This window comes from Nannospalax galili, unplaced genomic scaffold, assembly GCF_000622305.1.
Source record: "Nannospalax galili isolate Female #2095 unplaced genomic scaffold, S.galili_v1.0 scaffold139, whole genome shotgun sequence".
In the NCBI taxonomy this organism is placed as follows: domain Eukaryota; kingdom Metazoa; phylum Chordata; class Mammalia; order Rodentia; family Spalacidae; genus Nannospalax; species Nannospalax galili.
This window is the reverse complement of record NW_008345884.1, coordinates 5977768-5995124: the sequence shown is the minus strand read 5'-3', so window position 1 is coordinate 5995124 and position 17357 is coordinate 5977768. Positions and strand designations below refer to the sequence as shown.

General features: G+C 38.5%; 1 protein-coding gene across 1 annotated transcript in view; it reads left to right on the top strand.

Moving 5' to 3' along the window:
* The window catches only part of Mroh2b (maestro heat like repeat family member 2B), a 98878-nt gene that overhangs the window by 8619 nt on the left and 72902 nt on the right, over positions 1-17357 (top strand). The window contains exons 3-11 of the mRNA XM_008842125.1: positions 1464-1574; positions 3224-3383; positions 4095-4193; positions 4606-4760; positions 8771-8911; positions 9283-9375; positions 9468-9537; positions 10796-10909; positions 11753-11826. Of these exons, the coding sequence (XP_008840347.1) occupies positions 1464-1574; positions 3224-3383; positions 4095-4193; positions 4606-4760; positions 8771-8911; positions 9283-9375; positions 9468-9537; positions 10796-10909; positions 11753-11826 (1017 nt within the window). The remainder of the gene's footprint in view (positions 1-1463; positions 1575-3223; positions 3384-4094; positions 4194-4605; positions 4761-8770; positions 8912-9282; positions 9376-9467; positions 9538-10795; positions 10910-11752; positions 11827-17357) is intronic.

The following is a 17357-nucleotide window of genomic DNA, read 5'->3' as shown; positions in this document are numbered from 1 at the left end:
GGGTCTTTTTTATCTTTCTTTCTTCCTTCCTTCCTTCCTTCCTTCCTTCCTTCCTTCCTTCCTTCCTTCCTTCCTTCCTTCCTTTTTTTCTTTTCTTTTTAAAAATTATTTATTAACAACATACTTAGAAAAAGCAGTTCATTACAGCAGCATCGACATATTCAATAAAAATTTCCTGAGCTAAGATGCATCTCTTTCAAAATTGGCTGTAAATTTTGAGGGTCACAGTTAAAACCTCATTCAATTTTATGTCTTATAAGGGTTATACTGAGTTCAATATTGTATAACTGTATTAATTCAACTGTGAACCTAAAATTTTATAGCCACTTTTGAAAGATGCTTCTCTTTCAAAATTGGCTGTAAATTTTGAGGGTCACAGTTAAAACCTCATTCAATTTTATGTCTTATAAGGGTTATACTGAGTTCAATATTGTATAACTGTATTAATTTAACTGTGAACCTCAAAATTTACAGCTAATTTTGAAAGAGAAGCATCTTTGCTCTGGAAATTGTTATTGAATATGTTAATGCTGTAATGAAATGCTTCTAATCATGTGGTTATTAAATAATTTAAAAAAAAGGTATTTCACAACTTAAACATGGACTCAATACCTGGAGTCACATACTTCAGCTATTGGAGATCTGAGAACATCAGCCTCTCATCTTCCAGAGGATATGTCCACACCTATAAGATTTATAAGAACTTGCACATAGGCACATGCTCAAGTCATGTGACTCCTAGAGCTGAAGCTCTGTCCAAAAAGGTCTCCCAACCTTGCTTCAGCGAAGGCATGAACGAAACAAAAGCCTGTAACACTCTTAGGATTTGGTTTCACAGCGCTTTGGTTGAAGCTGTTCCTTAGTGCTGTAACTAACTCTCTGGTAGTAAGAGCAGCTATTAGGGTGATGGACACTTTCCTCAGAGCTCTACAACAGGGACTGTCAGGCACTGATATGCTGATTACCTGCCTCTTATTCAATTGGATATTGCCTTAGAAATGTAACAAGATAAAGTAAGTTTTAAAATTAATGCTTCTCAAGGCTGGAGAGCTGGCTCAGCCGTTAAGAGCACTGACTGCCCTTCCAGAGGACCTGGATTTGATTCCTAGCACCCACAGAGTGGCTAACAACAGTCCTAACTCCAGTTCCAGAGGATCTGACACTCTCTTTTGACCTCTGCAGGCATTGCACAACACAGGCGCACTTACCCATATGTAGGCAATGTACTCATTCAAACAAAATAAAAATAGTAAAATAAAATAAATTAAAATTTTTTTAAATTAATATTTCTCTACACATAAGCCTTTGACTCCTGAAGATGCATATTAGAAATCTTGGGTTAAGAGATATAAAATCCATTGTGTAGCAAACATATTGCTTAGTTTGGTGGTATTTTTTATTTGGCTGTATCTGATTTGTTTATTTTGCAACTCAAATACCTTTGTGCCCTTCTTTGTTCACAGGAAGAAATCTACAGTCATCTCATTTCTGCTATTCAGAATACTGACATCTTGGATGATGCAATTGTCCAAACGTTGATTTATTACACTTCTAAGGACATGAGAGATGATGATGTAAGTTTGGTCCTTGATGGTGAATCCATACCAGGACTGACATCAGGGTTTTTGAGTGACTCAAGTACACCGTGTGAATATACAAAAGCCTTTCCTTCATGGCTTCCAGGACCACATGTTGTTGATCTGTACTTCACAGCAGTTTAGACATAGTTACAGAACCCGTCATATAAGGGAAATGAGGCAAATGTAAGAGAGACTTTAGGCTAAATATCATCCAACTGTCTTTACATGCAGAAGTTTGTGCTTACAGAGTTTATTTCAATGTATCACAGCTATCTGCTGACAAAAAGACTATCTAGACCCCAGTTCTCTTGGCTCCCATATCTCTTCTTTTCTTTGTATCTTCCTCATTATCTTACACTGTCTGATCTTTTCCAGATCTTCGTTCAGGAATTAGACTCTATAGGCAGTAATGTGTGTGTGTGTGTGTGTGTGTGTGTGTGTGTGTGTGTCTGTGTCTGTGTCTGTGTATGTCTGTGTGTGTCTGTGTCTGTGTGTGTGCATTAGATTGGGGGCCTAGGGGAGGTGCAGATAGGGGAAGTTAAATACTATCAAACTATATGGTATGAAATTTACAAAATTCAATTAAAAGTAAGACTTAAGCAAAAAAGAATTCCTTAAACTGTATATGAAAAGTTCTTTTGTGTGTGTGTGTGTATGTGTGTGTCTGTGTCTGTGTCTGTGTCTGTGTGTGTGCATTAGATTGGAGGCCTAGGGGAGGTGCAGATAGGGGAAGTTAAATACTATCAAACTATATGGTATGAAATTTACAAAATTCAATTAAAAGTAAGACTTAAGCAAAAAAGAATTCCTTAAACTGTATATGAAAAGTTCTTTGGTGCTTTTACAAGTACAGTTTTTTATATATGTCTTGTCTTGGTCTTTTTAATTTCTTCAGTGGGAGAGTTGATAAAATGTATATAACTCACCATCAGCAAAAGTAAAAACCCCTCCTAATATTTCCAGTTTGGGAAATAATTAGACCAGTAGGATACTAAATTAAAACTCTCAACCCTTGGCCCATTTCCTTTCACCTTAACTTTAGTCTTTCAACCATAATAATTCATATAACCTAAGCATAAAACATAAACTCTGTGTTCAAGGTACCTAACCAATTAGCAAGAAAACTTATAATGAGCCACGAGTAGTTGTCCATGCCTGTAATGCTAGCTCTTAGAAGCTAAGAGAGACAGGAGGATCATGAGTTCAAGGATGCCCTGAGCTACATAATGAGACTCTGCCTCAAAAAAGGGAGGGAAGGAAAATATGGCAACAATTCATGGTAGGCATGGCGAAAGAAAGAAAGAAAGAAAGAAAGAAAGAAAGAAAGAAAGAAAGATAGAAAAGATTGATGTCAAGTTTATAGGAACCCCATTAAAATTGCCTTGTTTGGAGATAGATAGATAGATAGATAGATAGATAGATAGATAGATAGATAGAAAAGACTGATGTCAAATTTATAGGAACCCCATTAAAATTGCCTTGTTTGAAGCTACTGACACCTACCTGAATGATTTTACCATGAATTTGAAACAGCCTGTTTTCCTCTATATCAAATCCAGGTGACTTTATATTATTTAAACTATTTCCCCTTTTTAGGCTTGCTGTGTTCTTCCTCTCATTATTGTTTTTATTTTCCTTCTCAGACTCCCAGAGAAATCAGAATGTTAGCTGGTGAGGTGTTGGTATCTCTTGCTGCTCATGACTTCAACTCTGTGATGTATGAAGTACAAAGCAACTTCAGGATTCTCGAGCTACCAAATGAATTTGTTGTCCTTGCCCTGGCTGAACTGGCAACCAGCTATGGTATGAAGGGAATACTCCACTTTTTCCCTAGGAAATCACTACCTCTGATTAACTGTCTAAAACACAAATGAGAGCCAGAGGCAGAAGCAAAATTGTCTCTATGTGCTACTGTACTAAAGGATACACGTAAAAAGCTATGAGAGCTGCTGTAAGCGTAGTTGAGCCTGTGGACCAGCCATTGGTCCAGGCTGCACGGATTTTGGCTCAGCTCTCTTCTGTCTTCTCTTGCCCTTCTTCTGGCTTTGGATTTGCAGCACCACTTTTTCCATAAGGCGCACTCTACAAACCACAAAACACTTACATGAGCTAAAGGTTTCCTATCATTTGTTTCTACACTATTTTATTTAACAGACATTCTTGAGCATCTGTCATAGTCACTACACCGGGGGTGGGGGGGAGGGTGGATACAGGCAAGGTTGGATGGAAGATATGAACATTAGTGACATAACTATCCAGTAAACGGTTGCTTATTGCTAATCAACATATACAGATGCTTATAGCTAGTGCTTTCTTTCAAATCCACCATACCTTAATTAACCACAGCCTGGTTTTAAGACTTGGAAAGAAGAAAAGAACAACATATTCCTACTGCACTTCACCCGCCTGCTCCATTCAGTCCTGACATGCTTGTTGTGGATGCAAGGAAAGGTCGGGATCCCCTACACCAATAAAGTGAATAATGCCTTTTTCCTCTCCTGCCCCTCACTGCAGTGTCCCAGAGCATTCCCTTCATGATGATGACCCTGCTCACCATGCAGACCATGCTCAGGCTGGTGGAGGATGAAAAAATGAGAGAAACTTTCTGTATAGGTGAGTATTCCCGTGGTTTTCTTTGTGCCCAAGACCAGACATGCTTCTGGGACACTTCTCGGACAGTGTGGATATATCACAGGGAGTTTTCCAAAGAGTGTATGTCAATTTTACTCCCAACACCAGTATGTGAAAATACCATCTATACCTTAGTCCTGTCAACACTTGGCATTGATTGCATTAAATATTATCCATTCTGGACACTATATCTCATAGTAATAGCATCTCATAATGGTTTTAATTTACATTTTGTTAACATGGTTGAATACTTTTCAAGTGTTTATTTGGTGAAGTTAAGACTATGTATAGACCATTGTGCAATTGCTAATTGTCTGCATTCTCTTGTAGAACTAACAGTTCTTCCCATCTTTACATTTTGCTCCGTGTATGATTGTGGTTTTTCTTAATATAGCCCTTGAGAAATTCAGCAAGGCCATTTACAAATATGTCAACCACTGGAAAGACTTCCCCTATCCCAAATTGGATACCAACAGGCTCTCTGACAAGATCCTTATGCTGTTCCAGTACATCATGGAGAAATGGGCCCCCACAGCATCACCCACACATGTGAGTAGAGCCTCAGATTACCTCAGGCTGTATCTCGCCCCCCCATTCTGGTTGCATCATCTTTGGGCTTAAGTCACAGCCTACTTAATTCTCTCTATTGTGATATATAAAATGTTTAAAACTTAGTCACTTTCTTTAACTTCTCTTCTACACTTTAACCTATGAAAGTATATTTTAAGAAAAAATCTTAAGTAGTTAAATCAGCAAATACAGGACTTTGAAATTTCTTTTTTTTACATGATAAGTTCAATTAGTTTGGGTATCATTGGTTATGTTTTAGGAGCGTAGCAAGTCTTTCAACTTTTCCGTCTACTTCAAGTCACTGTTTATTCATTCTGTCATCTAAAATTTCTTAAATCACTACATCATGACAGATACAAGATGACAGATATTATTCCAGATGGTGGGGATATACCAAGGCTTGAACAAACCACAATATCAGTCTTATATTTCAATGTGTGGAGAGAACAAATGTGTGAAAGATAGAATGTCAACTATTCCATGTATTATATATCATAACCTGCGCTTGAGCTGAGTCATTAACTTGAGAAAAACAAGCACAGAAATTTCTGATGTCTACAAATATTACTATTAAACAAAGAACATTTAAAGAATTCACTCAGCTGTATCAAAACACTGCAATGCCTTATTGGTAAACAGCAAAATTCATTCACATATATAACTCAATCCTTACATTGCTTAATTTATATAATTTTTAAAGTAGGCTAAATTATATCCTATTTAGGCTTCTTTGTTTCTGTGTTATAAAAGGTTTAAGACTGGGTTTGTTTTCTGGCTCTGTGTCTTCTCTGTACTTCAAGCTTTTAAAACATTTTTTTGAACATCTGGTGTGGTTAGATCATTAACCAATGGAGCTTCTAAAACGTTCTGTAAAAATCTCTTCTTCGTGGCACTTGGAAAGCAAAAATCCAGTGCTTCAATTTCATGGCAGTCCTCCTACCTTCCCACAGGAAAAGCCAGGCAAGTACAAAGAAGTTAAAGTAGTGGGCTCACTTCACTTCCTGGTGAGCTCTGGAGAGATTGCACTGGAGACTGAGTCTTATAGCCTTGTAGGAAATCAAACCCACTGCAGCTCAGGTTGCAGATGGGGAACAGGCATGCTTGAGTGAATACAATAGGAGAAAGGGAATGGGAGAATGAAAAAGACAGAAGGCAGGAATGAATGAAACAAGAAGGCCATCTTGGTTATATAATGAAGAGACTTCAGTGTTGCACAGAAAGATTTAAAGCTTTAAGAATGCTTTCAGCAAGGATTAGAGTATTAAGAAAATCATTCTGAGAAGACACAGTTCATCATGAAGTAAGTCATAGCAGCAGCGGGCTCCACAATGGCAGGAAGGTGCAGCTGGAATTCCTCATTACATCTTGATGAAACAGGAAACAAACAGGAAGTGGGATTGTGCTATAAAACCTCATGACATGCCCTCAGTGACCCATTGCCTCTAGCAAGGCTTCATCTCCAAAAGGTTCTACAGTCTTATAAAGCAGTGCCGCCAACTGGGGACTAAGTGTTTAACGTGAACCTATGAGGGACAATTCAAACCACAGCATCAGATGCAGGACTAAATTAAGGCAAAACTGTTAGGAAGCTGGGAGATACTCCAGATTACAGATGGCAAGCTCAGTTACCATAATGTCATTGATTCTGATCAGAGGGGGCCAATGCTAGAGAACAGAATCAACAGGATTTGGTCTAAACTGGATGCTTATAATAAAGGGAATAGGAGCAATTGGAATAAGGCCTAGATTTCTGATCTAAGTATTCTTGATATCATTTAGATAAGGAATGAGAAAGAATAAAATGATTGAGAGACTATAAAAGGAATTTAGTGCAGAAATTTTTATTTGAATGCCTATGATACATTCCAGTTGACAGGTACATTCATGGTTGTAATTAAGAAGAAACCAAAACCAGATACATAGGTTTGAGTATTATCATTATTTTAATGAAGCTGAATGATTTTAGATAGTGTTGTTCAGGGACAGCATGGAGAGTAGAAGGTGACAAAGGTAAAGCTCGTTCGGGAAGAACACAAAGGAGCACTCCTGACAGAAGGTGAGGGTTCTAAAGGAAGGGGAATTCAAAGGAGCATGAGAACTCAGAAACCAAGAATTTCAAAGGAACAAGTAAAGGTCTACACTACAGTGCTCAAGCAAGAAAACGGGTGTGCAGTGCCCAGAAGTGTGTGTTAGAAGAACAACTGTGGCTGACACACAGGCTTGAGCAAAACAGATGGTCACAGATTTTTTTAATCATCACATATAGCCAGGTGTGGTGGAGCACGCCTTTAATTCCAGTACTCGGGAGGCAAATGGATCCGTGAGTTTGAGACCAACCTGGTCTACCTAGTGAGTTCCAGTTCAGCCAGTGGTACATAGTGAGACCTTATCTCAAAAAAATCACATCTATTAGCTATAAAAAGTAGACCCTCAAACTATAAAGTGTTAATTTTTCTAAAAAATTAAAATTTATAGAAAAAAGATAGGAAAGCATAAGCCAAATAAATAAAAATATACTAAAATATAACAAACAGTGGTTAACTATTTCCTTGTGTTATATTCTCTTTAGCTTAATATTTGTGATTCTAGATTTTCATAATTAATAGTTGTTATATGCTAGGCTCTGGAAGTTGTTTATTTCCAATGTCAAGTGGAAGCCAGATTACAGTGAACTTAGGGGTGAGTGTGAGGTGAGAAGTAGAGGCAAGAAATTTAGACCACAGCATCAGAAATGAAAGAAAGAAAGAAAAAAAGAAAGAAAGAAAGAAAGAAAGAAAGAAAGAAAGAAAGAAAGAAAGGGAGAGAGGAGGAGGGAGGGAAGGGAAAAGAGAGAGAGAGAGAAGAGAGAGTGAGAGAGAGAAAGAAAAATTGGGCTAGAAAGCCAGCTCAGAGCACTGGCTGCTCTTGCAAAGAACCTGAGTTCAGTACCCAGCATCCACATGACAGCTAACAACTGTCTATAATGCCAGTTCCAGGGGACCCAATGTCCTTTGTTGCCTTCTGTGGGCATTGCACAACACAGGTGTTCTTACACACATCAGGCAAAACACTCATACATATTAAATAAAAATAATTTTTATTACCAGCTGTGATGGCATATGCCTTTAATCCCAGCTCTTAGGAGGCAGAAGCAGGTGGATCTCTGTGAATTCAAGGCCAACCTGGTCTATATAGTTAGTCCCAGGCCAGCTGGGGCTACAGGGAGATCCTGTCCAAAATAAAATAAATAAATAATGTCTACAAAACTAAAAAATGGAGGTGGAAAAAATAAGCAGTATCTAATGGGAATAGTGATGTGAGAAGAAATGTCAAGGTGATATAGAGTCATTGACTTTTATAATAATGGGAAAATCTTTAATTCATTAATATATTGAAAGAAAGTGACAATTAGAGAGAAGTTAAAGAAATAGTAGAGGGATGACTTAGTGGGTAAAGCACTTGTTGCACAAGCCTGATGACCTGCGTTTGGATTCCAGAACCCACATGAAAACCAGAGGCAGTGGAGCAAGCATTTGTCTTCCCTGCACACCCCTATCAGTTGAGAGGGAAAGAGTTGAATCAGAGAAAGTTTTCAGACTATCCACAGCAGTGAACAAGAGAACAAGAAAAGCCCTGTGTTAAACAGGGGAAAGCAAGGACCAATATCCAAGATTGCCTTCTCTGACCTCCATACATGGGCCAGGGCATATGTTCACACACACACACACACACACACACACACACACACATACAAAATTTTAAATAAAAAATAGTAGAAAGGAGAAAGCATCAAAATAAATATCCATATATACATAGAAATAGATACAAACGCAACCTGCCTCATGAAATAGTCTTCACCTATGTATTTTTAAAAATTACAGAATTGCTTCCTGCTTGACAGCAGAGTAAGTTTTTGTAAGTAAGGAACCCCAAAATTTGTCAGTGCACTGAGAAATGTGCAAGAAGAATAACATCACATCAGCAATGGTCTTTGTTTCCTGCCTCTGCAGACTTTGGCCATAATCAAGGCCCACGGTCCCACGATGAGCCTGCTGCTGCATCGAGAGGACTTTTGTGAATACGTCCTGAACCAAGTGTCCTGGCTACTGATCCAGTACAGTGACAAAGATACTGATTTCTACATCACGCAGGTGAGAGCCATGCCCCAAAGGGACAGACTAAGAGACTCCATCCACAGCCCTTTAGAGGACGCTAAGTCTCAAAGAGCTTTAGGAAACTTGGCTACCTCTTTGGCAGCTGCCTGCAAATACTTGAGACAAAGCAGATTTGTAGAGAGAGGTTTTCACAACTGCCGATAGAAACTCCAAAGCAGGACAGAGAATTGTCATTCTAAGCTGCTGAGACACCGAATGAGTGGAGGGGCCCAGAATCACTAAGAAAATGTGTAACTTCAGCAAAGCTATGGTTTGGTCTTCTCACAAAAATGTAATTAGGGGCCTTTACATCCTGTGTGACCGCTCCTTTGGCAGCCTCCACCTAACTGTGAGTGCTTCTGTTTAAGAGTCTAAAACAGATACTGACTGCAGTTGTCCTCTATGACATTGGCCTCCCTAGGAACCTGAGAAGATCCATCTCCAGTTGTTTGCTCCACCAGGTAGGACGGCCACGCTGTCAAATCTGCTTGATTGATTTAAACTATTTCTCTGCTTTAGATGTCTAGCCCTTGATATTTTCCTCCCTATTCAGACCTGCAGACTTGTACAGCCTCCAATAAAGGAAAATGAAATTGAAGCTTCAAGCTGTTTTCTCCTCCTAGGTAAGATCCAGCATCCAGAAAGTGCTAATAAAAATATCTCAAAGTGAAAAGATGTTGACAGTAGAGTGTGTTGTCACTGGAGCTGCTTCCACACATGCAGAATGTTCCTTCAGCTCACAGCATTCTGTGCCTGTCCTCCCTACAAAATCGCCAGAGTGGCTTGGGTAGGGTGCCCAGTCTTGCCAGGCTGCTGAGGACCTAGAGATTCTAGTGGTTCCAGATAGAATTACCAGTTCCAGATAGAATTATCAGTTCCCTAGAAAAATTCCTAGGAAAACCTGCATAAATTTATCACCCTAAGAATAGGGGTTTTTTTTCTAGGTATTTTAGGTGCTATGATACTGTCAAATCCAAAGGCGCCTTTTCTTTTTTCCTCCTCAGTCATTCCTTCTTATCCAAGCACTTTAGACAACAATCAGTATTCTCATTCTCTCCTCTTCCTGCCGCTCTTCCTCCTCCACCACCACCACCACTGCCTTTTCTTTCTTTGTTTTGCATTACAGTATCACCACGCCTTCCAACATTGGTGAGTACCCAACACAGATTACAAAGGAGATACCGAAGTCCTTGGATTGGGTTATAAAACCAGGTCCTATCACAGTCCTTGAGGAGGAGGGAGAGTAGCCATCTGATTCCTCCCACAGTGCTCCCCCAGGTCATCTGTCCCACTTCATTGAATATCTTCTATTATGTGCTACTACCTCCTGTGTAGTCAGCCTATTTCGCTAATTCACAAGTTTCAAAACTGCTTTCCTCCAGCCAGATATTGCCTAACTGTCCTGTAGCCCGCTAGCTTCTAGGCAGGAAAGGCACCACTCCAATCTTTGTCTCTATCATCTCAGTGCTCATGCATGACATGACCCTTCCGTGTCTCTTCTCCTTTTCTTACAAGGACACCATTGTACTGGGACCCATTCCACTGGCCTTCTCTTGATTGTATCTACAAGGCCTCTAACTTTCAAATGAGACCAAAGTCACAAATATGAACAGAGTGAGCATAGGTATAGAAAATTCTCTTAGTAACAAAACTGCTTAACAAATTCTGTGATACCAAAGAATGAACATCACAAAACCAACCAAAGAATGACCTTGACAATCCTCATGAAGAAATTCCTGCCATCCATTCACAAGTGCTTTATCTAAGAGAAAAACTGAGTTCTTATGCATGTATGAAAGTAACACGATGTACAAATAGCATGTGCTAATTAAAACATTTAAAGAACCTGAGTTCACAGCCCCACTATTTCTAAACCTGCAGCCCACTCCAATCCTGCAGACCTGCTGGATTTTTTTGATGAACAGATAAGAAGTAACAACGAAGCTGTTCGAACAGGAATCTTAACTTTGCTAAGATCAACTATCAATGCTGAGGGTAAGTATTAGGGATGAAGCTGCAACAGTTTATTTCATTAGGAGAAGGGCACAGAGACTCACATGTTCTCAAATCCTGTGCTACATTTTTTGTGTAATGCCCTGTGGGAGTGAAACCATCTTCTCGGTCTGTGTGATCTGTAACTTCTAAGCAAGTATTTTCAGTTACTTCTCTTCTTCCATGGAATTTATGAACAATATCTCACTGAGAAAGATAAATGGAATTTTTGAGAACTAAATTTAACTTTTGGAAGATCCCGTAGCTTAGTGAAGTGGCTGAATAGTAAATGGGGGGTATAGAATTGTCTACAATTTGGTAGAAATTCATTTAGAAAAAAATGAATTTAGTGAATTATTATATCTCATTACTTCCAAGAAGCAAGTTTTCATAATAGTAAACATGTCTTTCAGTTAATAATCTTTCATTCTAATTGCCCACTATCTTTTTCTTTTGGTGCAATAGAAAAAGTGATGAAACATAAAATTGTAGTTTTAGATTCAGGAAAATGTAAGAATTCATTTTCATGCAGCATAATACAGCTTTAAAAATCTGGTTAGCAGTGTGATTTACTAAAGAATCAGTTGATAACAGTACAAAATTAGTCTTACCCATTTCACAACTAACAAACTTGGCATGGTATAAGGAATCCATGATGAAACAAATGAAATAAATGTAACAGGAAACCAAGAAGGCAACTGACCTGGTTAAAGACTAGAAAAGGGGAGGAAATGAATAGCGTAAGGTGTTTAAAGAGGAGAGCCTTTTCAATTGTGTGCCCTGATTCTAATAGGTTTTCACCAGTCCTACCTTTTCTGACCTTGCAGTTTCTCCTTTGTCTTTCAGAGTCCAAATTGAGGAATCACATCACTTCAATTGAAAAAACAGTCAAAGTTGTCATGGGAGACCTCAATGCAAAAGTAAGAAAGTTAATAAGGTCTTTTATTTGATTGATGGCAGCTTTAGGAATGAATGAAGTTACTCTGATTCTTTGAGGATTTGCTATGAAACTTCTTTGTAAATTGCTTTGATGAATGCTATTTTTAAAATAACTCAATCTCCAAAAGATAAATTACATCGACACAGAATTCTAAATGCGTATAGCTCCAAGGCGTCTCAGTGGAACGAAAGGCTTTGCCATAGAGCACGGGGCCAATGTTCTCCAGAGGCTAAGAAAAAAAGGTTAGGTATGAAGATAAAGACAGCGATCTGGCTCAAGTCTGATGACCTGATCTCCATCTCAGAAACACATGGTGGAAAGAGAGAAAACTGATCCCCACCAGTTGTCTCATGATCTTCACATACATGCTATGGTGTGTTCACACACACATGCACACATACACACACACAATAAAAGAAAATTTTTTTTAATATTTTATTTATTATTTTTTATTTTGTGTATGAGTGTATTGCCTGCCTGTATGTTAAGTACACCCCTGTCTGGCAATGCCCACGGAGATTAGAAGACGTTTATGATCTTCCTAACACAAGGAACTCTAGATTTGCTGACTAGAGATTTTAACCTTTAAAAAAGATCTCCATTTCATTTAAAAATAAAATACACTGTTTTATACAGAGAAACTCATTTTTAATGCTATTAACACTTAGATGTTTGCACATGTGTCTCTAATGTCTATGTATCTGACTATTACTAGTCACAGTTGGTTACACTCAGATCCTTTGGCACATGAGTATCAGGTAGATTTCAGTAGTAATGTTTTTCACCTCTATTGATTAACATGAAGTAAATTTTTATGATTCCTCCTCAAATATAATTCATTTTTTTAATTTGTTGATTTTTCTCTGTGTGTATATCACACAGAACATCCCAAACCATCTTATTCAACTATACACCCACTTCCAAGATGGCACCCTCCCATAGCTTCCCTCCCTCACTGGAGCCCTTATACTCTTTTATCCCTGCTACTGTCCACTGTGTTGTCGGGACCCCCAGCCGTTCCCCACTACTTGTCCATCTGATGAATCTAGCCAACCTATCTAAAGGTCTTTGATTTAGGAAGGTCAGCTGTTCCTCATCTAGCAGCAAATGGTTATCAATATTCCTTTAGATAAGACTGGGGTCTGATGTTCATTTTCCCAGGTCTATGCTGGGTTACTATCTGGGAGCCCCTTGGGCCACCCTGACCAACAACTCAAAAGAAGGTATCTCCTATCTGGCATTGTTGCTTGTTATGTAGCCTTTCGCTGTACATATGGATTCTTAAAAAATAATATTGACCCCTTTAATCTTTGGCTATACTTTCCTTTTAGGTGTTTAAGGCCATAGAGTTGGCTCAGATAAACTAATTTATTTTTACTCTTAAGGCCGTTTGAGGATCTGTTCCTCAGGGGTCACATGGGCTTGGGAGGAGTCCCTGGCTCCTTTGTTTTACCAGTTCTGCCTATGTGAAGATAAGTCAAAGGCCCTGCTCAACCATAGCTAGCATTGCTTGGGAGCACGGAGGAAATGATTCTTTTGTGTTGACCCTCCTCTTTGTGGACTGGACACTGGTTCAAGTCCATCTTGTGGGGTCTTCTTGGCCTCCTTGATCAAGAGGACAGGTGACCCACCACAATTATGGGACATGTCGAGAGATGCTCCTAGTCCCCTGGAACTAGTCGACCTAGGAGGGCAAGAAGCAAAAACTGTCCTTTATGTCCCTCTGACCAAATTAGTATAGGCCTCGAAGTATGTCTATTAAACATCCAAGAAGGTTAGTTCCACCAGTACAGTCTAGTTCTTATAATTACTATGTGCCATGTAGATAAATCTTAGGCAAAGACCAATTGTTCTCAGATAAACCTTGCCTATACATATATTTCTTGATCTGGTATGTATAATTTATCAGTAAGTTGTTGGGCTCATATGCTTCCCTCTGGTTTTTGGGGCTGTTTTGTTTGTTTGTTTGTTTGGTTGGTTGGTTGGTTGGTTGTTTTTTTGATTTTTTGTTTTTTTTTTTTGTCTTTTTGAGACAGGGTCTCCCTGTAGCCCCAGCTGTCCTGGAACTCACTGTGTAGACCAGGCTGGTCTTGAACTCACATAGATACACCTGCCTCTGCCTCCCAAGTGCTGGGATTACAGGCATGCACCACCATGCCCGGCCTCCCTCTGGTTTTTAAAACTAGCTAGGCATTATTTATCTCTCGCGTTGTCTAACCCCTCCATCATGGTTTCCCCAATTAAGGTGCCCACATTTTCCCTCTTTCTCCCTTAATAATATCCTTCTCCTATGGTCCTACCGCTCTTGAGCTCCTTCTTTCCCTTTATCCCCTAGGTTCCTTGTATACGCTTCCCTCCCCCATCCCTTAAACTAACCCAATTTTTATCCATATCTCCCTTATTAATGCCTGTTTCCTACTGTTTTTCTCCTTCAGGTTCTTTCTTTTCCTTTACCTCCCTGGTTACTTTCCATTATCCTGGTTCCTGTAGTTATGTCTGGATACATACTCACTTATCAGGATTTGTTCTAGGATCCACATATGAAGGAGAATATGTGTCGATTTTTTTTTCTGAGTCTGTGTTACTTCACTTAGTATGATACTTTCTAGTTCCATCCATTTACCTCCAAATTTCATGATTTCATCTTTACTGTTGAGTAAAACTCCATCATATAAATGAACCACATTTTCATTATCCACTCGTCAACTGAGGGACACTTAGGTTGCTTCCATCTCTTAGCTATTGTGAAAAGAGCAGCAACAAACATGGATGTACAAGTGTCTCTACATTAGGATGAGTTCTTTGGGCATATGCCAAGGAGCTGTATAACTGGGTCAAATGGTAGGTTCATTTGTAGTTTTCTATGAGTTCTCGACACTGCTTTTCTTAGGGGTTGAACAAGTTTGCAGTCCCATCAGCAGTGGATGAGTGTTCCCCTTTCCCCACATCCTCTCCAACATTTGGTATCATTTGGTCTCTTGAGCTTAGCCAGTCTGACTGGGGTAAGATGAAATCTTAAAGTTGTTTTAATTTGCATTTCCCTAATTATTAGTGATGTTGAATATTTTTTAAGATGCTTCTTAGCCATTTTTACTTCCCCTTCTGAGAACTCTCCTTAGCCCATCTTTTAATTGGGTTACTTCCTGTCTTGATTCTCTGTTTTTTGAGTTCGTTATGTATTCTGGATGTTAAACCTGTCAGATGTGTTGCTGGTCAAGATTTTCTCAAGTTCTGTGGGTTTTCTCTTCACTTCCCTGTTTCCTCCTTTGATGTACAGAAGCTTTTTAGTTTAATGAGGTCCCATTTGTTGATTCTTGATCTTGTTTCCTGAGCAATTGATGTCCAGTTTAGAAAATCCTTTCCTACACCCATATCTTGTAGGGTTTTGCCAATGTTTTCTTCTAACAGTTTCAGAGTTTCAGGCTTTCCATTGAGGTCTTCGATCCATTTGGAACTGACTTTTGTGCAAGGTGAAAGATAGGGGTTTAGTTTCATTCTTCTACAGGTGGAGATCCAGTTTTGCCAGCACGGTTTGCTGAACATGCTGTCTTTCCTCCAGTGAATGTTCTTAGCCCCTTTGTCATATATCAGGTAGCTGAAATTGCATGTAGTCATATTTGGGTCTTCAATTTTGTCCCATTGATCTATGGGTCTACTTTTGTGCCAATACCATGTTGTTTTTATGACTATATCTCTGTAATGCAGCTTAAAATCTGGTAGAGTAATCCCCCCAACATTGCTCTTAGTGCTCAGGGTAGCTTTTGGCTATCTGAGCTCTTTTGTGCTTCCATATGAATCTTAGGATGTTTTTTTCCAATTCTTTGAAAAATGTCATAGGGATTTAGATTGGCGTTGCATTGTATCTATAAATGGCTTTTGGTAGGATGGTCATTTTCACAATATTAATTCTTCCAATCCATGAGCATGGGCAGTCCTTCCATCTCCTGATGTCTTCCTCAATCTCTTTCTTTAAAGATTTAATTTTTTCACTGTAGAGGCCTTTGGTATCTTTCATCAGATTTATTCCAAGGTATTTTAAATTTTTTGCAGCAATTGTGAATGGGAGCATTTCTCTGTATTCTTTCTCCAATTGCTTGTTATTGGTATATAGAAAGGCTACTGATTTTTGTAGATTGTTTTTATAACCTGCTACTATACTAAAAGTATTAATCAGTTCTAAGACTTTTCTGGTGGAACTTTTGGAATCTCTTAGGTATAGTATATCATCTTCAAAAAGTGATAGTTTGACCTCTTCTTTTCCAATTAGTACTCCTTTAATTTCCTTCTCCTGTCTTATTGCTCTAGCAAGAGTGTCAAGCACTGTGTTGAAAAGGAGTGGAGAGAGTGGACATCCTTGTCTGGTTCCTGATTTTAATGGGAATGCTTCCAGTTTTCTCCATTTAGAATGATATTGGCTGTGGGTTTGTTGCATATAGCTTTAATTATGTTGAGGTATGTTCCCACCAGTGCAATTCCCTCTAGGACTTTGAACATAAATGCATGCTGAATTTTGTCAAAAGCCTCTTCTGCATCTATTGAGCTGACAATGTGGTTTTTGTCTTTGAATCTATTTATAAGATTAATGATGTTTATTGATTTGCATATATTGAACCATCCCTGCATCTCTGGGATAAAGCCTACTTGATCATGGTGAATGATCTTTTTGATGTGTGTCTGCATGCAGTTTGCAAGTATTTTGTTGAGAATTTTTGCAACATTATGTTCATTAAGTATATGGGTTTATAGCTTTCTTTTTTGGTTGTGTCTTTGCCCAGTTTGGGTATTAGAGTGATGCTGGCTTCATAGAAGGAATTTGGGGATTCTCCCTCTGTTTCTATCATCTTGAATAATTTAAGTAGTATTGATTGAAGGTCTTCTTTAAATGTCTGGTAGAATTCTGCTGTAAATCCATCTGGGCCTGGGCTTTTTTTAGTTGGGAGGCTTTGTATTACTGTTTGAATTTCCTTGTATGTTATAGGCCTGTTTAAACTGTTGATCTCTTCTTGGTTTAACTTTGGAGGTTCCCATGATTTCAGATAGTCATCCCTTTCTTTTAGACTTTCAGATTTAGTAGCATATAGGTTTTTAAAATCTTACCTTATAATGGTGGGATTTTTTGGATATCTGTTCTGATGTTTCCCCTTTCATCTCTGATTTTGTTAATTTGGATTTGCTCTTTCTTTCTTTTGGTTAACTGGGCTTTTTTTACAGCCAATTTTGAAAGAGATGCATCTTAGCTCTGGAAATTGTTATTGAATATGTCAATGCTGTTGCAATGAAATGCTTCTTCTAATTATGTGGTTATTAAATAAATAATTTAAAAATCAACAAATAAAAAATGAGTTATATTTGAGGAGGAAGCATAAAGATTTACTTCATGTTAATTAGTAGAGGTGATAAACATTACCATTGAAATCTACCTGATCACTTTATATACATACTCAGGGGCCAAGGATCTGAGTGTAACCGACTGTGACTAGTAATAATCAGATACATAGAGATTAGAAACGC